This window comes from Zootoca vivipara, chromosome 6 (genome assembly GCF_965207765.1).
Source record: "Zootoca vivipara chromosome 6, rZooViv2.hap1.1, whole genome shotgun sequence".
Taxonomy (NCBI): Eukaryota; Metazoa; Chordata; class Lepidosauria; order Squamata; family Lacertidae; genus Zootoca; species Zootoca vivipara.
In genome coordinates, this window is record NC_142589.1 from 48548072 (window position 1) to 48570342 (window position 22271).

At 43.9% G+C, this 22271-nt stretch overlaps 2 protein-coding genes across 4 annotated transcripts in view; one reads left to right on the plus strand and one right to left on the minus strand.

Annotated features, from left to right (window-relative positions):
- On the plus strand, positions 1-16129 carry OGFOD1 (2-oxoglutarate and iron dependent oxygenase domain containing 1). 3 transcript variants are annotated; one of them, XM_035117210.3, is made up of 13 exons: positions 1-288; positions 1659-1804; positions 4056-4102; positions 4887-4987; positions 5175-5291; positions 6598-6689; positions 7386-7514; positions 7960-8073; positions 9094-9173; positions 10627-10916; positions 12232-12354; positions 13848-13906; positions 14389-16129. In XM_035117210.3, the coding sequence occupies exons 1-13, from the start codon at positions 87-89 to the stop codon at positions 14548-14550; spliced, it is 1662 nt and encodes a 553-aa protein (XP_034973101.3). In that variant the 5' UTR covers positions 1-86; the 3' UTR covers positions 14551-16129. The 3 variants fall into 3 exon arrangements, 2 of the variants coding, with proteins under 2 accessions (XP_034973101.3, XP_034973102.3); XR_004692712.3 differs by having other exon boundaries at positions 14-288; positions 10627-10900; XM_035117211.3 differs by lacking the exon at positions 1-288 and adding an exon at positions 355-511.
- The window catches only part of BBS2 (Bardet-Biedl syndrome 2), a 21276-nt gene continuing 15046 nt past the window's right edge, over positions 16042-22271 (minus strand). Inside the window, exons 13-17 of the mRNA XM_035117207.3 lie at positions 21337-21468; positions 20263-20400; positions 19216-19328; positions 18236-18384; positions 16042-16534 (exon numbers count right to left, since the gene is read on the minus strand). Coding sequence (XP_034973098.1) covers positions 16392-16534; positions 18236-18384; positions 19216-19328; positions 20263-20400; positions 21337-21468 — 675 coding nt within the window. The 3' untranslated portion in view covers positions 16042-16391. The remainder of the gene's footprint in view (positions 16535-18235; positions 18385-19215; positions 19329-20262; positions 20401-21336; positions 21469-22271) is intronic.

Genomic DNA, 22271 nt, shown 5'->3' on the forward strand with positions numbered 1-22271 from the left:
ACCGCTGCGATTGGCTAGATCAGGAATAAGGCCCGCCTTAAAGCGTGAAGTATGACGGGAGCCGTAGTTTCTTGCCTAGTGTGCACATGCGTGCGGGAAAGATGAGTGGAAAGCGCAGCAGGAGCCGCTCGGCTCGTGTGGAAAACTCTCGTTCGCCCGTCAACGGAGAAGCGGTCAAGAAGCGGGTCAAGCAAGAGGTTCGCGCGGAGTTTTCTGCAGCCCTGAGAGAGCCGGCCCTGAAGGAGAAGGTGACCGCGGCTTGGGCCTCCCAGAAAGCGCTCGACCACGGTAGGCTGTTACAAGGCTTTGCCGCGGAGGCGAGGGAGGCAAGCAGCGAGGGAGGCGGGACCGGGGCGGGGCCCTCCGTCTTAGGGCTCCTTTCCCATGGGCGACTCCAAGACTCTAGTCCTCACGGAAGTACAGTATGAAGCCAGTGTCTGCGTTGTACTGCCCCAGACTGGAAGTGCGGGAGCTGGGCGCGGCGACAGAACCGGTTTCGCGAGATGGTGTGGTGGGTTGGGGCAGAAAGTTGCGCTTGGACCCGAGTTCACACACCCCGCTCGGCCGTAGACCTCGCTAGGTGGATGTTGGGCTGGTACCTGTCTCAGCATAACATACCTTAAAGGGCTGTTGTGAGGATAAAATATCGGAGAACGGTCGAGAACTCTAAATTTGTAAAAGAACAGCCCTTTGTCTATCAGAAGCCAAATTATTGTGTTTATGCCTCGCTGTCGGTTGCCTAATAATAGCCAAATTGGGTTTAATAACTTTTTGTACGTTCTACATCAAGGGTCTCGAGCAGCTTCTTATGGGAAAGGCTGCAACACGTGGGATTTGTTAGTTTAGAAAAGGGGTGGGTAATGTGTACAGTATTTATAAAATTACACATGTGGAGCAAGGGAGACAGCAGGCTTTCTCCCTTCCTTATAATGCTAGAACTCAGGGCCAAGCTGAGATTCAGGACAGTCTATATACCTGTTCACGCAGCCCAGATTTAACTATGGATTTCACCACTACAAAATGTGATGGTGGCTGCCAACTTGGATGGCTTTAAAAGTGGATTGGATGGCTTTAAAAGTGGATTGGCTATCAATTGCTAGTGGTTGTGATGCCTGCATACTACTTTTTGGATCAGAGGTAGTGTGCAGTTGCTGGGAGTCATGACTGGGGGTGTTCTATGGGCGCATGGTTTTTTGTGGGCTTCCCATAGTTTGGCAGGTGTGGGAATAGAATGCAAAACTAGATGGGTCTTTGGCTTGATCCAGCAGGGACTTCCATATGTTCACAGATTGATATGGGAAGAGTCATCTGATGGTAGAGTGTTCAAAAACTGCTTGAGACTGCAGGGACAAATGCTGTCCTTGAAAGCAAGTTCTGGGACTCAGCCAGACTCTCATTAATCCCCTGAAGTTGTCAGTGTGAAAATAGTTGAGAAAACCCTACAAATTGACCCAAGGTCACCCAGTGATATTTATTTGCAAGCTAACTATAATCTAAATATGCTGTCCATAATTTGGTTTAAGTATCAGAATTGAAGATGAAAAGGCCAACTTTGTCAGGATTAAGAGTTGCATGTCTGCAGCTAGATAGCACAGTAAAATGTATACAGGACTGTGTTATATGCTTCAGGAAGCTGTTGTCTGTTTTGTTTTCTCCAGAGGCCATTGTCTTAGATCCTGTTCCTTTCCATCACTGTGTCATCCCAAACTTCTTCCAAAATGAGGACTTTTCAGAAGGTCTGCAAAAGGAACTTTTGAGCCTGGATTTCCATGAAAAGTGCAATGACTTGTACAAATTCAAGCAGGTGCTTTATTTGGCATATTTAGTTATTTGTTTGTTTTTTACTCTGCTCTAACTAAAGAAGGCTGCTAAAGTAGCTTAGAATGATCAACAATCCTTACCCTCCAAGCTTATGGTCTAGAATACATGACACAAAAAGAAAAGGGATTGGGAGAATGGAAGAAAAAGCAAACTCTGGCACTAGTTCTTTAGTTACAAAATTCACTACTTTGGATGGATTCTGATGGTGTTTTTCCTATAGGGTAGGGCATGACTATCGGATTCATTTTTCATTCACTGAACACAGAACATGATTCCCAGAAGAAACATATCTGCAAATAAAGCCAAGATAATCAATTTTGCTGATACAGGTGCAGTAAAGAAAAGCTAACACCACTGCTTCTCAACATAATTCTAACAACTTAAAGATAGTTTTTAATAAGCCTGTAGATGTGCATTTACCCTTTGCGAGGACAGGTACACATGAGCCCTATTGTGTTTGCTTCACACACAGTATTAAACCTTGAACATGCAGGGATTTAACACAGGTAAAGCTAGCTCCGCACTAGCTTCAGCTCAGTTGTTTGAAGTGCTGCAGGGTTATGCCATTTGGAATGTGACAGGGTGGGATCAAGAGTGCCCCGTTTCTGCCCACACAACTGGAATGATTACTGAACAGGACAACCTTTTGCAGCCTTGTCTTCCAGATGTTTTGGACTACACCTCTCACCAGCTCGTCTGGTTGTGTGGGGTAGTGATAGTTGCAGTGAATAGGGCCATGTTTTGCAGCAGAAGTCACTGGTGGAAAGGTTATTTGACAGCAAGACTGCAAAGACCCATTGAGCCTTTGGAATGGGACTGCCCTGGGTTCATTGGGATGAAAGGCAGAATATAAATAGAATAAATAATGATACTGAACGTCATGGGCTGACGTTCAGTATCCACAATGTACAGAAAATGGGGAAGGAGAAAACGTCTGGTAGTCCTATTTGGATTGTGAAGGAAGCAGCAGCTGTGTAAAGTCAGAAATGGTTGCCTTGCCACCAAAGAAATGAGTAGAAAAGAGTGCAGAGGTGTCTGTCATATTGTGGGGGCAGGAACTTAGCACAAATCCTGTCTCTCACTGAACCTTTGTTTTATATGAGGTAGAGTGTGGGGAAGACAACAGAGCTTTTAGTCTCACATCAGTGTCCCTCCTTCATACTGTTTATTGCTTATTATTTGTGTTTGAATGCCTCTGTTTTGCTTTTAATCATGTAAACTGTATGTATACAAAAGGCTATACAGGACAATCACAAAAACGGAATCATTGTGACACTTGCCTTGTAAAAATATCCTCCAGGCTTGTATCCAGCCCTTTCATCTACTTGTATGATGCTGCTCATTTGTGACCAAAAAGAAGGGAAGGGACATTTATATAGCATTTTCATTTTTGTTTAGAGGCAGTTTTTGTTTGCCATAGTAGACCTTGTGAGTGGCTGTTTCCAAGCCAGATCCAAGGGCAAACAAAGTGCATTGCTGGGAGTTTTGCTTTTTTTAAATGTGATAGTGATTTTCATGAAGGGAAAATGAAGGCTGATCAGGGTCAGTTGATGACAGGACATTGGATAGGGTGTACCTGTAAACTTCAAGCAGTTGCTTATGGTTCTTTGTCAAAAACAAAGTCTTGGGGTGTATCTAGAAGAATTGCACATTTTTTTCCTCATCAGTCTACCTCTGCTTCACATATCTTTGCATGATACCCAGTATTGCTCAATAGATTTGATAAAAGTGCAACACCTATTTTTCAGAAGTACCATCAGTGGTGGTAATGATCGAGAGCTCAGATCACTTTTATGCACAACCTGTCAGGCTGGTAGAACTTTCTTTACAGCAGCTGCAGCCACTGCCCAACCTCTCCACTAAGAATGTTGCTGGGAGACCAGGATGGCCTCAAGTTCTGTTCATGTGTTTGGGTTCTCCTTTCCATACTTTTCTGGGGAAAATCAGAAGGAAATATTACTAGCTATTGTATAGTTGTGGGGTTTTTTTGGAGTGACCATACTGAGGAGGGGAAAGCTTACTTGGTCAGCTCCCTCTTCACAGGGGACTCTTCACTCTCCTTGCACACCTTTTAGATGACATGCGGTGGGAGGTGGGGGTACCTGGGACTGGATTTGACCAGCTCTTTTAGGGAGATCATCCAGATATAAATGAGATTTGCTGTTACCATAAAAGCCATTTGGAGTGTAGGGTAAAAGTTGTAACTCTTGTTGCTTCTTGTTGCATATGCATAGTCTGATGACCTGAAGAACAGTGGAGGGCCTTACATCGCTGCTTTAAGGTAAAAATTGCTGCTTTGTAATGTGCCAAAGGCTACTGTGGATTATGATGGCCAAGGCAAAGATGCAGGGGTGTTCTTGTGTATGTTGAGAACAACAGCAACTGCTGCAACCTAATTTTCCAAGATACTTAAAGATACAGTAGTGGCAATTTGGCCTGCTTGCTTGTGTTATGCTAGTTATATCCCCTCAGTTGTAAAGCAATGCATACTTACTTGGAAGTAAGCCCATCTGATTTCTTTGGGACTTATTTCTGGGTCAGCGAGCATAAGCCACGCTTCAGTGTTGGATTTTGAGCACTAGGCATGTCCATCTTAATTGTTTTTCCTTTTAAATGTGAAGATAACTCCAGTATTGGAGGCAGTATGTCTCTGAATACCCATTGCTAAAGAGCACAAGAGAGGAGGGTTCTGTTGCTCTCATGTCCTGTTTATGAGCTTTATAGAGGCATCTGGTTGGCCACTGTGAGAGCAGAGTGCTGGATCAAATGGACCTTTGGTCTGATCTAACAGGTCTCTGTCCTTAAGACAAGATTTGGGGTGGGGGTGGACTGAAGAATGTGTGGGTTGACTGTGATATGTGCTGACTGGACTTCTACTGTATCTTTAATCATTGGCCCCCACACCCTACTCAACCTTTGCTTGCTTTTTAACATGGTGTCCTTTCAGGTGGATCGTGGTCTTTTTATCAGTAAAGATAGGTGCCAAGAGGTCAGGTTTTATTCCACATGCAACATACATGGTTGAGGTTTAGCAGCCTCACGTTCCATGTTGTTCCTCCTTTTAGAAAAGTTCTCTTTGAAGAGTTCCAGTCTTGGCTTTCTGATGTAACCCAAGTGGAGCTGGAGCCAACCATTGATCTGTCCTGTGCCAAATATGAATATACAGGTAAGCAACCCACCTGCAGGACCTGTTGCAGAGATGAGTTCGCTGTGCTGGTAGGAGGGTCTGGGAAAGTATCTCTGATGGATGTTGTTGAGCTAGGGTTGGGGCAAAAGACTGAAGCCTGGTAGTTTATCTGGCACATCCAGTACACTCCGCATTGATCTTGCTCAACTAAATCATGCTGTTGCAGATGCCTTGCTCTGCCACGATGACGAGTTGGAGGGACGGCGAATTGCTTTCATCCTTTACCTTGTACCACCGTGGGATAAAAGTGATGGAGGTACCCTGGATCTGTTCAGCACAGATGGTAGGTGCAATACAGTAATCCAGTTCCTCCTGCAGTATTTACTGTTGTAGATTTTAAGCAAGCAAGCAAGCTATAAAAGTAAAATCTCCATGCTACTTTTAGCTGGTTCTTTTGAATAGCAGTATTGCTATCTTAACTCTACATTAGAGTGCTGCCAAAATAGTGCTTGTAAGGTTTTCCTTTTCTGTGACAAACCATATTTTCTGTGAGAAACATCATTTTAATGCTCCTCACCTCTCCAGCGTTTTCCTGTAACCCCCTCCCCCATGTTTGGTATCCTGAGAACCACCTACCACTTCTCATGAATACCACACAATCCCGGTTAGCCTTAAGCACTCTGTGATTCCCCCCTCACTGCCACTCTAACTCAAGGGATCTGATTCCATCATAGCAGTTGCACCGATTCCCAACCCTGGTTGATCACAAATTAGAGTGTATGTATATTGCAGCATCTGGATAGCCAGCAGACTGCTCAAGGGACAAGCAGCCACAAGCAGCCATCTAGGCATTTTTAAAGCCTTGTAGTATTATTATTATTATTATTATTATTATTTCATTAGTATTATGTACTACTTGATTGCAGACAAAACCTCAAAGCGGTTTACAAAAAAAGATAAAATAATAAAATTATCACTAAAAATTCACAACCATAATTTAAAACATACAGAAAGTAAAAAACCACAATAGACTAAAACAAATTAACCCATACAAACCTTCTAAACATCTGGGTAGGCTTGTCTAAATAAGAATGTCTTCAGCAGGTGCCAAAAAGGATACAGTGAAGGCACCTGCCTGATATCAATAGGGAGTTGGTGCTGCCACACTAAACAATTGAGTCCTTAACAGATGTGGTGCGAATATTATGTGGTGCCTTTAAAAATACTGCAGTATCTCCTCGCCTGCTAAATACTGCCAGGCGAAACAGCCACCATGCTCTGGCCCTCTTACTGGTCCTGGCGATGTTTCGATACATCGCCCAGGCATAGTTGCTAATAGGTCATGGTATGTACCTTCAGGGCAACACTTGAGTCTTGTAAGCCTGATCATTCCATCTCTTTCAATACTTTGGATTGGATGCCATCTACCTCAGTGGGTCATGAATGCTGTCCATAGTGAGAGTCTGCACAAACGCAGGTGGTGGTTAATGGACTGTAGGAGCAGGAGGTAAAATATTGGTTCAAAACCGGCAATTTCTCCCTGGCTTTGTGGTTGATCTGGAGATGTCATGGTAGAAATGTGACTGCACTATGGTGCTAGAACTGCATACTCAATGGTGTACGTTGTATGATACTTTCCCCCCTGGCAGATAACTTCCAACCGTTGGAGATTGTCAAGTCTGTGGTCCCTTCATGGAACTCGCTCACTTTCTTTGAAGTATCACCAGTCTCTTTCCATCAGGCAAGGAACTTCTCTCTTTGTTCTTTACATCCTCTGTGTATGTGCCCATAATACTCCTCCACATTCTTCTCCTAGCCTCTGATATACCCTATGTTCCAGGAAACTCGGTCTTCCAGTTTACTTGAGGCCCGCCCTCTTCCTGTGATTTGTTAGCCTGGAGGTAGACCTTAAAGCCAAACTCATTGTGGGCCCAGCTTTTAGACTTCTCCAAACCTAAATTTTCAGCTCCTCATTCTGCTTTTGGCCTCGTTCTGCCTTTGGCCTAAGCCTTAGGTAACCTTCCCCCTGTGCTTTGGGGTAGGTTTGCCTTTCATCTAGAGCACCTGGGAGCAGGAAACAAATAGGAATACCAGACAGACTCAGTGCCCTAGCCAGATCCCCTAGTGCTAGGGGTCCTTAAGATCTCCACGGCCTCAGTTGCATATAATAGTTTGGCCACCCCACAGACATGTTTTATTTATTTGGTTCGGAACTTGAGTTAATCTGGCTTGGTGCAGCTTTAATCTGTGACATTTCATTTAGCTGATGCTTCATAATTGATACTAGATTTATTTTCAAATCCTGCTATGGCCCAGTCTTCAGGATGGTGTAAGACACAATTCTAAATCAGTAGAAGCCCCTTTGTGATTTCTGTTTGGTCCTTGTACCAAAGACAAAAGTGCTAATAGCATGTCCTTTTGATTTCTCCCATTCCAGGTGGCTGAAGTTGTTTCCAAAGGGAAGTGCCGCTTGTCTGTGAGCGGCTGGTTTCATGGTCCCTCGGTGGCAAGGCCAGTGCGCTATGTGGAACCGCTTTTGCCACGGAGCCCCCACCTCCCTCGTGATGTAGATAAATGTTGCTCTTTCTATGACCTAATTCAACAGTATATTCACCACTCAGTTGCTGTATGGGACGGAGGAGCACAAACACCTACTTTTCAGATTCCACACTGGTCTCTGCTTCTCTTCTGCCACTAGGCTGCCACACAAGAGAGAATCCTTTGGGGCTGAAGTTTAATTCCACTCAAGTGGGGGCAGGAAATTCTGTGCCTGTAACAGGCCAAATGAGGGGACACCAGTGTTATATGTTTCCTGGCATCCATGCCAAAACTTTCATCAAATTTTAGCTCAGAGTAAAAGGGAGGGCAAGTTTTTCAGATATAGAGTCCACACATTAAAATTACTCCAGATTCTTGACCTAAAGGGGATTCCTGGCGAGGGAGGTTTCTTCATAATGGATATTTTGTTGGATTTTTCTTTCTTAGTCTTTCCTTGTTTCATTTTTCCCTAGCATGAAATTTTATATGATTGGATCAATCCAGTTTATCTAGACATGGATTCTCAGGCCCAGATCCAAGAGGAGTTTGAAGATCGGTCTGAGACCCTGCTAAAGGATTTTCTCAAGGTGGGTTTTGGAAAGTCATTTCCCACCTTACAATGTTGAGTCCTTTGTAGATAATGGGGTGGGCAAAAGGACGGTTTAATAATGTGTCGGAGTTCCCAAAAGGAGGTGCTGCCACCCTGAAGGATCGATTCTTGCAAATGAGATACAAATACTGTGTTTCTCATATTATAAGACACGTCTTATATTTATTTTTTCCTCAAAAAAAACACACTATGGCTTATTTTCAAGGGATGTCTTATTTTTTTCCTCCTCCTCCTGCCACGGCCGGCATTGCTGCTGCGCCTATCACTATGTCTTATTTTCGGGGTATGGCTTATATTCCTTGAATGCTTAAAAATCCTGCTATGGCTTATTTTATGGGTATGTCTTAAAATATGAGAAACAGGGTATTACATGACACTTGTCAAAGTGCTAGTTCTGCAGATTGACATGGTCAAGTTGGGATATATAGAATAAGATCCTAATCTGTTAAGGGTGTGATATACTAATAGTAATGCCTTGAATTTGGCTTGGTGACAAATCACAGCCAGTGCACATCTGAGCAGAGATATACTCTGACAGGGTCTCACTCCTGTCAGTTATCATATTGCAGCACCTGTGTGTAAAAACCTTTGACTTTTGTGTGGCTGGAATGTAGCCTGTGGTATAAAGGTAGTGCAGGTCAATTTCTGTCCCCAATTTTGCTTCTTGCCCCACTACCACTAAGGCATGGTCCAGAAGGTTGCCCATAAGATGGTGCAGTCCTTGGGCTGAGTAAGGATCCTCACTGCTGGGAATGCCATTACTTTGGTGCAATTAATCAGATGGAGGCCTAAGGATCAGCTGCGTGAGGCATTCCCCTGCAAGAAAACGAAAAACCACGTGTGATTTAACTAAATCCAATTTGGACCAACTTGCTTTCTCTAGTTTTCTAAAGAAAGCCTGGTATGCAGCACTCAAATTAAAGCAGAAAGCTAGTACTACTTAGGCAGAAATGTGGGACTTGCTTCAAAAGCAGTTTGAATGTGCCTTGGTTCCTAGAGAGAGAAATTTCAGCTCGTCTGTGAGGCTCTGAAGAAGGAAGGACTCAAATGGAGCAGCAGGGGGCCCCCTAACAAAAGGTAGGGCCATTTCAGGCTGCTTCTGTCTCTTGCATCTTGCTTCTTATGGTCAACTGTGTTCATGCCAGCTCACCCATGCTGTGTGTTTTGAGCTCATTTTGTTCTGCGATTGTAATTTGGGTGTATCTCGTGGAATTTGATTTGCTGAGAACTTCAGTAAATCTATTTGGTAATCTTTACGTTTACAAGAGAGTGCCTTCTATGTTTAACGCTGCTTGAAATCCCTGAAGACAGATTGGGCTGAGCAGGGCTCCTTTAGATTTGATCTAGGGCTTCAGCATCCTGCCTTGTTTCATGTCCCTCACAACTGGTAATGTTGGAGGCAGGCACAGGACATAAAAGTGCACTCCAGTTGAACCGTTCTCCCACTCCTTCTCCCCCACCCCTTTATATATAATTCATGAAGGATGATGCTGTCAACAGCTACTAGCCACAATGACTGTGCTTTGCCTCCATTGTTGGAGGCAGTAATGCTTGTGGTTGCTGGTTGCTGGAAACCACAGGAAGGGAGACTGTTTTGTGCTCAGGTCGTGCGTGCAGGTTTCCCACAGGCTAGCCACTGAGAACAGGATGCTGGACTAGATGGGCCTTTGGCAACAGGCTCTTCATCTGTTCTTATCTGATGCTAGCTCCTCTCCAGTAAGGCTGCTTGTTTTGGTTTGGTTTGAGGGCATATAATTCTTGGTGAACCTTTTTATATATATATAAAAAGTTATTAGACATTCTGAGGACTCCAGTCAAAAAGTGGGATGGACATCTACAGATACAATAGTTTTGCTTTTCCCAGTGGGAGGATTACTGGGCTGGGGGGCAGAACTGAATGTTAAGTGCAGGCTGCTGCAAAAAAAGTCTTCCTGGACCCCACTCACTCTTTCCTGTGTTGTGATGTCATTGTGCAGGGAAAACTCACCCATGGCAGCCAGTGATGTGGAGCAGAGACAGGGGAAGCATACAAAGCAAAGATGTCCTGGCATAGGTAGCTTTGCCTACAGGTTACGGGCAGAGTCCCAAGAACACTGGTCTTTGTGGCAGATCCATGCCACACATAATGCATTATTCAGTTCTTTTGACCAGGAAGTTCTGCATTCAAATCCCTTCTGAGCCATGAAACATTCTGGGTGACCTTGAGCCAGTCACCTTTTCTGAGCACTAACAGACTTTCATAGGGTTACCAAGAGGATAAGTAGAACAGAAGCCCACATACTCCACCCTGAGCTTCTCAGAAATAGGGCAGGATACAAGTATGAAAGTCTCCTCTCCCCATGATCTGTGCTTTGAAAACCTGCATCTTAAATTGGAATCAACCTCACAAATGAGCCACCATGTGCTTTATTTGCATAATGTAATCTCTTTGTATAACTGGGGTTGCCTTTAGTTCAGAATTTGAACAGGCTATCTTTGAGGTGTGCAGAGTGATGTTGCCCCTCTTAAGAATGCTTGTTGTCATTTTTAGGTATTATGACAAAGCTGAAGAGGACAGCCTGCCAGACATCCTGAAAAATTGCATGGAGCTATTCCGCTCAGAAGCCTTCTTCCTGCTCCTTTCCAACTTCACAGGCTTGAAGCTGCACTTTCTAGCTCCTGGGGAAGAAGACGATGAAAAGGAAACGGAAGGAGAAATTGCTGCAGGCGGGGATTCTTCCAGATGCACACAAGGAGAAAGCAGCCAAGAGGAAACTGGCAGTCGGGAGTACACAGGGGCACATGGGAGCATCTCTGACAACAAGGTCAACAGAGAGTGTGGTGTGTAAATCATTGCTATCTAGTTGCAATGACACCTTATTTTTCAACATAGCCACTGCATGAAGTGCTCAGCAGAGCCGGCTCTAGGGGTAGGCTGGGTGGCGCAGGGCACTGGGGTCGGCAGGGAGGGGCGCTGCATGGAAAAGCCGCACGGAAACCACGCTGCGCCCGCCCACCCACCAGCCACGGGAAGAAACGGGGCGAGGGCGCCGGAGCGATCCGCGCGCCAGGGCGCCCGACCCGCTTAAGACGGCCCTGGTGCTCAGGGCCCAGTTCCTAGACGACTCAAACCACAGTTGTTACATTCTACTTTGGCTGGATTAATATTCTTGGGTTCATTTTTTGTCACAAGACTAGCATCTGCTGATCAGATATCATTTGACCTAAAATAAATCAATATTCTGAAAGTTGTGAGTTCCGAAGAGGAAACTTGGCCAAAAACTATCAAGTCCTGCATTTCTATATTAGAGGGTCTTTGTGGGAGTTGTTAAATATGTTACTATTAAGAGTAGACAAGCATATATGATTCATTGGAGTACAGGAGTACCTCAGTTTAAGTACACAATTTGTTCCGGAAGTCTGTACTTAACCTGAAGCGTACTTAACCTGAATTGAACTTTCCCATTGAAAGTAATGGAAAGTGGATTAATCCGTTCCAGACAGGTCCGCAGAGTACTTAAACTGAAAATACTCAAACCGAGGCTTACTTAAACTCAGGTATGACTGTACACAGATTTAATATTTATAACCTAGTTTGTATCCCTTAAAGTTGCCTGGGTATGTTTGAAGCTGCCTAGGCAACAGCTGCTGGAATCTCCAAAGACAGAAGTGTGACTGGATGCTGCAGATAACTTCCTGCCCCTCCTGGTGATTTGACTAGAAAAATCAGAAGGAACTGTGCAAAATAGGGAAGCTGTATAGATTGAGGAAATTTTGCACTTCATTGTGGAATTGAGCTTTCCTTGGTACCACAATTGAATTGCCTGGGCAAAAATAGTAGTTTGTGTTATTTTGGAGTATGTTGAAAGGGCCTCTCCAGAGCTTGCATCCATTTCTTTGTTGCCTTTGTGCATGTGGGGAGCAAAAGTGCACATAACTGCAGAGGTTTTTCCCCCAAAACCTCTTACTGTTCTTACTAGATCTGGAGAGGGTTAGAGAGTGTTTTGCCTCTCATTTAGCGTGGAGGTAAACTGGGGTCCACAGTTGAATGGGGCATCCTTGGGATCTGAAGCTATGCTAGGCTCTATATAGGAGACTTGTGGGGTCTTTCACCTGCTCACCAGTCATCTGTCCTATTGGCCATCTTCCTCCTCAGACTCAAGTGTCCCTCTGTGTACTGGAGAGCTGAGGCATTGGACCAAAGGTTGCTACACTCTAGTCCATGATGCTGAAACAACAGAGTTCTCCCTAGATCTGCTGCTCTTCTGTGGGTGTGAAGGTTAGTTTGGTTTTAAGCTGACAAAAGAAAAGCGGAAATATATCTCAAAGATGCCAATTTTTATTGTTCAATACGCCCAATGCATTTTGGCAAGAATGTCTTAAGGGCTTATGTGTAAAGATAATGCTGTAAAGATTCTAAGCTACATAGAATTAAACTTTTATAACTACTTTAAAATGTGACATTAGATAATACAAACTTCTATACAAGTCAAATGGCCAATAAGTTATAGCCCATATATAAACACATTCACTTGTATTTCTTAGTGAACCCAATCACAGAACCGTCTGTTATAACTTGGGCAAAATCTTTTGGGAAGCCCACCTCAGATTGCACAATTAAATAGGTGTCTTGGCTTCATGAAAAAAGAAAAGGGATCACCACTAAACTCTTTGGTATTTGATGCATTCAGGGAATGTTTCTAGAAGGCCACCTTTTTTCAGCTTCAAGATCCATGTATTTTCTAAGTAATTTTTTCCCCCTGCCTGATGAATTTTTTTCACTGTCCACTGTTCTGTAGTTATATCATTAAATTTAAGATAAGCCCTTCTTAAAGGCATTCTTCCTCAAATGCATTGGTGTGTTTTCCTTTGGTTTTAAGCTGCCTTGAGCATTTATGTGTGGCTGGGTAGAAACCCATAAATAGCACAAGATGGGTCTGTTCCAGACTTTCATCTCCCAGAGTGTTTCTTGACATATGCCCAGAGGAAGCAATCCAAGATGTCATAGCACACAACCTTCAGCACAACCCAGGTAGGGACAGGTGTCCTTTTCCTGTGGGTGCATCTGTGCTGAGCACAAAAGGTCAGCCAGCAAACAGCTAAGCTGAGCTAGTCTCATTCAGCCAACGTGTATCAGCAAGAGCATGGCAAAGGTTAGAGATCACTGCACATCTATGTTGTGGGTACTGGAAGCACGAATCGTCTATTGGCATTTCTCAGAACTCTGGTCCTCTTGCTTTGTCTCTTAGTAAACAGGGTTTTTTATATTAAAAGGAAGACAACGGATAAAAAATACTTGCTCAGCTGCCTGAGACAGAGTAATGAAACTTCCTTCAGACATCTAGGAAGCACCACCCCCTAAAGCAACCTTTGCCAACCAGATGTTCTCCAGATGTTTTGGACTACAACTATCAGCCAGAGCCAGGCTGTAGTCCAATACATTGGAAGGGCACATGGTTGGCAAGGCTGCCCTAAACATAATGAAAAGTTAAAGGCAAGCTGTAAAACCTTTGTTCCATCATTTTAATGCTAAGACTTGGGTTTGGGCTTTTTATATTGTTGCTTGCTTTATGTAGCCCATGAATATGAGTATTTGTGTTAAAAACCATAAGCTGCCCCTAGAAGGTTCTTTTGAGGTAAATTTGACAAAATCTACATCTAAAACAAGTCAATTGCTTGGCATAACTTTTCCTAAAAGTTCAGTGGGGGTGAGCAGTGATGTTGAAAAACTTTACAAAACAAATGACACTGCTCTTTTCTTTTCTTTTCAAGATTGGGACGCGGAGTGTGGTGGCTTTACTTCCTACCTTGCAAAAGATGAAGATGAAGAGGTAAGCAGTTGTCTATACACCTCTTGTGCTTCTTTCTTGAAGCAGCTTTATCAGACCATTTTGAAAGCAGTTTAGTCCCTGTGCTCCCCACGCCCCATACAGAAGTTTGGGGCTTGCACAGGGCAACTGAGTACTTTTTCCTGAAGTGTCAGCAATTCACATTGCCCGTTTCTTTTTTTTCTTATGGCAAAACATAGGTTGGCTTAAGCTTGGGGGGACAGTGCAGTGGTGTGGGGAGGGGAGGGGAGATCTTCTTGCACAGACATCCCATTTGGAGGGCTGTGTAATGTTGCAAGGAATCTGCATTGAAACCTTTCCCAATTTAACTGGAGCAGGAGTTTGATTCACTTATTCTACACATGTACAGAATAGGAAGTTCTTTAACCCTGACCCTGATGGAATGTCTCCTCTTTCTGTCTTCTGCAGAAGTAAGTTGTATCAGCTTGTTTCCTTAACACTTACTTTGTGTGTTTTTTTCCAAGCTGCTGCTGATCACTCCAGAGATGAACTGTTTGGCCTTGGTTTATAGAGACCCAGAGTCGCTGAAATTTGTGAAGTATATCAACCACCGTTGTTTGAAGCAAACAGCCAGAGAGACAGAGCAAACTGGATTCTGGGACATTTGCTTTGTTTACTATGAATGACAGTTGCCACATGGTCTCAAAGAGTTGTATAGTTGGGTCCTGAGGGTCATCTAGTCCAATCCCCTGCAATGCAGGAATCTCAACTTGATCTTATATGACAGATGGCCATCCAACCTCTGCTTAAAAGCCTCTAAGGAAGGAGGGTCCACCACCTCTCATGGGAGTCTGTTCCACTGTCAAACAGCTCTTTGAGTCAGAAAGATCTTCCTGAAGTTGCGTCGGAATCTCCTTTGAAGACATTGCTTCAGGTCCTAGCCTTTGGAGGAGAAAACAAGCTTGCTCCATGTGACAGCTCTTTAGATATGGCTATTGTATCATACCCACCTCCCTCAGCTGTTCCTCAGAAGGCCTGGCTTCATCACCCCTCCCTGTCTGCACATGTTCCAGCTTGTCAATATCCTTTGTAAATTGTGGCACCCAGAACTGGACACAGTACTCCTGGTGTATTTGTGCAGCTGGTTCTTCCTGCCCTAATGGACCAGAGACAGGTTGGGAATGCTGCTGGTCTACTTGCACTCTGTGAACAAATGTTGTGTTGGAGGAACCTAGCACAGTACCCTGAGCAACTTCAGCATTTACATTGAGGCTGCATCAAGTTCTCACCAGTCCAGTACATAGGATAGGGAGCAAAACCTGCAAGTGGAGAAGGTGGTCTGAGTGAGCTCTACTGTCAGAAATCAAATTTGCAAGCCGAAACCGTATAGGGAAGCCAATATTATGAAAAGAGAGCCTCATTTTCATCTAATAAGTGGCGATTTGGAATGTGTATTTTATTCCCTGTACAGTGGTGCCTCGCTAGACGAATTTAATTCGTTCCACGGGTCTTTTCTTAAACGAAAAATTCGTCTAGCGAATCCCATAGGAATGCATTTAATTTTTTTAGAATATATTTTTTTGCCCATAGGAACACATTAATTGAATTTCAATGAATTCCTATGGGAAACCGCAATTCGCTAGACAAATTTTTCATAAAACGAATTCGTCTAGCGAGGCACCACTGTACCATTATTTCATCCTATGAAAGGGCTGCAAAAACATTCTTCTCAGTGGTGGGCGTGGCAACGTGGTCCTCCTGTCATTGCTTACCACTATGTCATCCTTTTTCACAAGTTTGGTTACTGTTGTATGGAAGACACACTTTTTTCTGGGAAGAGGGTCAGCCATCATTGTGGGTTGTTGCATGGAAGGGCAATGCACAATTGTCACATCAGGCATGATAAGAGTGATTTTTAAAATAGAACCTAAGGACACATGTGACAAGAGGGTCACAATAAAAAGCTGTAATTTTAGGATTTTATTATATATAACCCACCGTTTGATTGAATGTGGGCCTCAAGGTAACTTTCAAAGGGATATTTGATTTTATACATGAAAATCAAATATACTTCCCTTTTTTGCTATTTACAAGGGTGGATTAGGGCTCAAGTATCATATCAACTAATGATATATTTAGTCATCACAAATTTCTCAACAGCACAGAGAAGAGGGAGCTTGAGGTCTGTTTGTTTTATTAAAATATTACCGATCTTAAGTGCTGCAACATATGATTGCTTTCATCAATAAAAATACTATACATGGCTATACAGTATAAGATTCATAAATAACCAACATTCCCTTTGGTCCTCTCTGACAGTATAGAGCAATCAGTTTTTCTCTGTTCTCTTCCCACTACTATAGACTTCAGCTCCTGCTAACAGTTTCATAGTAGTAGTTCTATACAGCAGCACTATATGCATCCTATTCTGCTGGACTTCCTTTACCCATCAGGCTCCAGGCTGTGTGGTACGTCAGCTGCTACACCACTTTGCCCATCTCACTGAGCTGACTGCCTTTTAAAACGATCATCCCACCGCAGTCTCTGTCAGTCTTTTCTTTAATAAAGAGGAAGTGACTCCCACACGCATTATCTTGATGAGTGCATTAACGTCGTTATGCTTAATAGCCTCACGGCATGCAGCAATCACCTGTGTCTTGGGCCTACCAACTGCAGGATGGAAAGAAAAATAATAATTAAAGACTGTTCTAAGCACTTGGTAGTACAGTACATAAGGAACTCTGCAACCTTAAGAATAATGTGAATAGGTTGAATGCGCATAATAGTTTCGATGCATCAGTCACCATTTCCTCAAAGCTCTGTTCTGCAGTATGGCCTAGTAATAGTCAAAGTCCTTTGATCAAAAGTGACGAAGGGAAACAATCATCACACTGCCATTTTGGCCTAACTCCTGATAAAATCAGATATTTTCTTTAGCACCTGAAAAAACTCAGTTCTTTCTCAAATTGCAAAGTGACTGCAACAAGTTCCAGAATCTCATTAACCAATTTCTACAGTACCACTAAAATGTGTCCAAGAACAGAGTCCATCCACTGACATTTTCCCATAAAGAACAGGGACAGCTTATTCAGAAAGATACCTGCTCTCATCCATCTTGCTACTTCATGATTTTTCTATAAATTCTAACTGCCCTCTTTGACCAATTCTATCTGGGAAGAATGCTGAACCAGCACTTGTTTGCCAGTATCCCCCCCCCCCCACACACACACAGAGGAGGAATCCAGGATGCTAGGAAAGGGCCACTGGTAATGCAGAAGAAAAGAGGTCAAGGATTAGGGGGTTTACATCATGCAACAGAAAACCAAAGCCCTGTCTAACAGCAAGGGAAACGACCCTCATGACTCCATAAAAAATAAATGTAGTAAAGGAGCATCTCGGTGTCATAGCATTTGCAACTCTAACAAATGTATCTCAGAACTAGACTAATATACTGTGCCAGTAACAATTTTTGTACCAGCTATATTCTATGTCCCTCCCACACATACACAATGGTTTAACCCCTGCAGAAAGCATACCCCCTTCAGCTGCCCAGGAGGAGGGGATAGCCCAACATTTGCCTCATAGTGCTATGTACAGGAATGCCAATCATTCTTGCACCAAGAGGGAAGATATAGAAGACACTGCGATCGGTAGCATGGTATGGGGAGCAAAATCAGATCGTCCCCTAACCTTTGCAACAGAAGGAGCCAGTAGGAAGGAAATGCCAGTATGCCCTTCCCTCAAGCAGCCCGGTGAGTAGCTGCTCTCCCTTTTTCCTTCCCACATCCTTTCAAGATACAGTGGTACCTCCGGTTACAAACTTAATTCATTCCGGAGGTCCGTTCTTAACCCAAAACCGTTCTTAACATGAGGCGTGCTTTCACTAATGAGGCCTCCCGCTGCCGCCGCACCCCAGCGCGCAACTTCCGCTCGCATTCCAGGGCAAAGTTCGCAACCAGGAGCATCTACTTCCAGGTTAGCGGCGCTCATTACCCAAAGCGTTTGTAAGGAAGGCGGTACATAACACGAGGTTCCCCTGTATTTCAAACTGCCATCCCATACTTTCTAATCCTCCTTTTTCACATTCATTTTGCATAATTTGGGAAACATCTCTGTGTTGGAAGAAGTGTGAGAAGTCTGTTTGAACTACAAATAAATATCTCTCTGGAAAAGAAGGCATGCAGTGGGGCAAGATGGTGGAACTTTGGCTATTTTCCCAACTGAGTATCCACTTCCAAAACCTGTGGCTTGCCAAACTCAGATTAAAAGTAGCCATTGCCTGAAAACACCCTCATTTTTTCATCTTTCCAGCAAGCAGGGCATGAGCACAAGGAAAGGGCTAGTTCACCCCACCCCTTCTCAAGCACATACCGCGCAAGCGTCCTGCTCTTTGGATAGCCTGGTTTACTGCCTTGAGGTTATTTAGAAGTTCTGCATGATTGCTGCAGCGAATACTGTATTGGGACTGCAAATCCCTGTTGAGATAATACAGGTCTTTGTATCGCTTCTTCATATTTCTCCTGTGGAAATAAACACAAAGCGTGTAACTTACAGGTCTTGGAAATCAATCTCTGCCCAGAACCAGTCCCATTCAGTTGTTACAGGGGATGTGACTAAGATGGCAAATATATGATGAAACAATAAAAAATGGGTTCCCAAATGCATGTTTGGGTTAAAAGTGGGTCCTGGCTCTGAGATGCGTGTGTTACAGTAACCATTTATTCACACTGGCCAGGATGCTCTTCAAGAGCAGCTTCTGCTGACCTAGGAATTACAGTACCAAAAACCTTGGCAGATTTCTAGGCTCCTCAATCTTCCCACCCACTTGATCTGTATCCACCTTCAGTCTTCCTGGAGGTAATAGGTTAGAGCTACGTCATCACCCTAGCCCTTGCATAGGTGTAGATGCCTGGCATACATAAAGGGTCTGCTAAGGAACAGAACAAGCAAACGAGCCAAGGCTGCATGAGGAGGAAATTCTTGTGTTTGTGTTTTCTGAAAAAGCTAAACAAGCAGGTGGGACAGCCAATAGCACTGGAAAATGCTTGGTACTCAAAGCACACTTGTTTCTTACGTTTATTAAGATTGTTGTTTTAAATTTTGCACCCTGCTTTAGTAAATTTTGTGCATTAGGTAAGTGAATTGTTTGCATAGTATTATTAATAATAAACAATAATGTGATTTATTACCTGCCCTTCACCAGAAAATCCCAGGGTGGCTCGCAACAATACAGTATTTAAAACAGTTTAAACAAGTTACAGTCACAAAAATAGGCTGTGTACCCTGGAGCCAGAAAAACAATAGCTAGTCAGAAATACTAATGCAGGGGAAATGACACAAAGCCAACTTACATGTCTCCCATGAGGCGTGAATCTTCTGCTCGAACCAACATGCTGCGAATGAGATTGGAGTGCTCTGCCATGTCAGCTGTGAGCTTCTGAGAGAATGTGTGAGAATTATCCACCTACGAAGGAGCATCAGTCACATGTTAGGGCAACTAAGGTACACATCAGGTAGACTCAAAAGATTCAAATGATTTTTGCAATAACAGGCAAAAATTGTCTTAGGCTGCAGGGATACTCTACTAGGACATTGGTCAAGACTTAGAAGCCAAACAGATTCTCAGTACCCATTATGTTGGAGCTCTCAGACATTTGGCCAGAGGGCTAGTTCTCTCCTCAGGACATGTAAGAGGACAGGGGCCCTCCCTGAGATTTCAGAGGGCCGCAGTACTTCTGCCCCATTGTCTCGCTTATCTGGCACCCAAGGTCATTAAGCTCCCAGTCCAGCCCAAGTTACCATAATGACAGAAAAAGGCTTTCACACTCTTGTGTAATGTGGGAATGGGTTGGGGGGGAAATGGTCTCATGAGCCAACAGGCCAGAGGTTCCTCAACCATGTTAGAAATTTGTTCTCTTGTTAAAAGTGGGTCTCAAATTAGACAGAAACTCTCCAAACAGAAGGCATGGATCTGAATAGCCTGGCTACTGTGAGAGAAGCAGTCAATTCCAAAACAGTGGGGAAAACTAGAGCATAGTGCTGTTTCAGCTACTATCTAGATCAGGCATCCCCAAACTGCGGCCCTCCAGATGTTTTGGCCTACAACTCCCATGATCTCTAGCTAACAGGATTAGTGGTCAGGGAAGATGGGAATTGTAGTCCAAAACATCTGAAGGGCCGAAGTCTGGGGATGCCTGATCTAGATAGACCAGTTCCCCATTTCAGATCACCCAGTTTTAGGCAAAAGGATAAACGGCATATTCTGCATGCAATTCCTCAAAAACATCCCTTGCACAAGGCCCACGGAAACCAAGGATGTGCTTATCCATTCCAACTCATGTAAGCTTATTTCCAGCGTATTTTATCCCTCAGCAGCATTTGAAAACTTTCTCACTTACAACAACTAGGGCCTTTCTCATCTCTTCAAAATATGCTGGGAAATCTGCTTCAACCTGCAAATCTTCAATTGCCCAAAAGGAGGCCATCGACTGAATAATGTCACCAGCCAAGTCAATGTTGTCGGTGTTAATGGAGATCTAACAGACCAGAAAAAGAACAAGAGACATGTCAGATTTGAACCACTCTCCAGCACTTCAAAGCATAGTATGCAAATAAATAATTCCGCTAGCACAAGAGTTACTGTTAGTACAAAAGGACTTCCACCACTACCCCCTGCTGCAAGCCCTATACTGGCCCATAATTTGCTCTGGAGATTTTGGGGGGAGGGGCAGAAGAGGGGGAGAACATTCTGTTGCACAAGGAAAAATTCTCACACCGACGGAGCCTTAGCACCATGCTGAATGCAACCCAAACACTTCACAACACTAGGGATAAGTGAATTCTCTTGATCCTGAGACTTCATCATTGCTGAGAGCTGGTATAGCGCTAAGAATTCAGTTGGATGGGAGTGTATTGACAGACCCATGTAACAGCAGCAGAGTTTAAAGGGAAGGAGGGAGTAAGGCAGTGGTTAAAGACCTTTTCATTCAGAAAGCACCATCCTTGTTTGGGACAAACCTCTTTGTCCACTTCAACCCTTATGTCTCTTAGTGTCTAGTTGTCCACTGTAAGGCTTCCAACACATTACTTAAGAATCAACACCAAATAGATGAAGAGGCAGCAGAAAGCCACTGCCTGGTCCATTTCAGCAGTTCTCCCCATCACTCTCTGTTGCCAACGCACCTGGGAATCTTGCCACATAGTTCCAATAATGCAGTATGGCAGAAAATCTTTTGGGGGAGGGCAGAATTTCCCTTACTCTGCAAGTAAGTCCACCAAACTAATCAACCAAAAATGTTTTTACTAGCCTACTTGTCATTTGTGGTACACAAAAGAAAAAAGAAAAGAGCTATATTTGCTTTAACTAACATTTCCCTGCTTGGGCACCTAAGGTGAGATTTTGCATTGCCCCAAGAGACTAAGCCAGTGCCTATTTACAAGACTAATTGCGACACCACAAAGCAAAATGTTACCTCCCCACTTGGCTTCATTTTGATGCACAGCTGCCCCGCATCACGCAGGGAGGTAAAGCAAACTTCAAAGGACTCATTGTGGATCACCATGTCCTCTGGTAACAGGAAATTTTGTTTCAGCCACATGATGACCTTGGAAACATAAATTCACAACATGAGTAATCTACAAAGGCTTCAAAGCTCTTTTGATGTGGTACGTATACACCACGCCTGGCACAAGGAGCCAGGATGTGCAGCTTTCCATGTCCTGCAAACTGTGAATGCCAGCCTAAGGCAGAGCATGCAGCTGCATTCATTCTAAACAGAGAGCATATCAGGAAACTCAAGCATTTTACCTACCAGGGCATCATTAGGGATCCAGGCTGTATTGCCCCTACCAACACCATCAATGCCTGGCCTTTTCTCAGATTACGCTGTGCTCTGGATACAGTGGGAGTGAGCCTTAGCTCCCAATGAGGGCCATAGCTGCCAAGTTTTCCCTTTTCTCACGAGGAAGCCTATTCAACATAAGGGAAAATCCCTTAAAATAAGGGATAACTTGGCAGCTATGATGAGGGCTCATGGAGTGGGTGGGGCTGCTGGAAAAGGGAGAGGAACAAGAGGAACAACGGCTCCTTTTATGTTGATGAGGAGCATCGGTGGCAGATGTGGCACCAGGATCAATGGATCCAGGACCAGCTCCTTGCACTCTCTCACCCCTGGCTACCAAGTGCCACACTCAGACTAAATATTTTATGTTTATCTAATAACCTGCTCTGAGTCTTGCAGGTCAATGACAGGAAGCTCCCAATGAAAATTTTGCAATTTAGGCAGCATTGCTGCAATGGTGGCAATGATCACCTGCTCCTCCAGACTGCCTTATACCTCGGGGGGCGGAGGATGCTAGGAATGAGCTTATGATACCAGGTTTCAGCTCTCAGTCTGACCTACCTAGA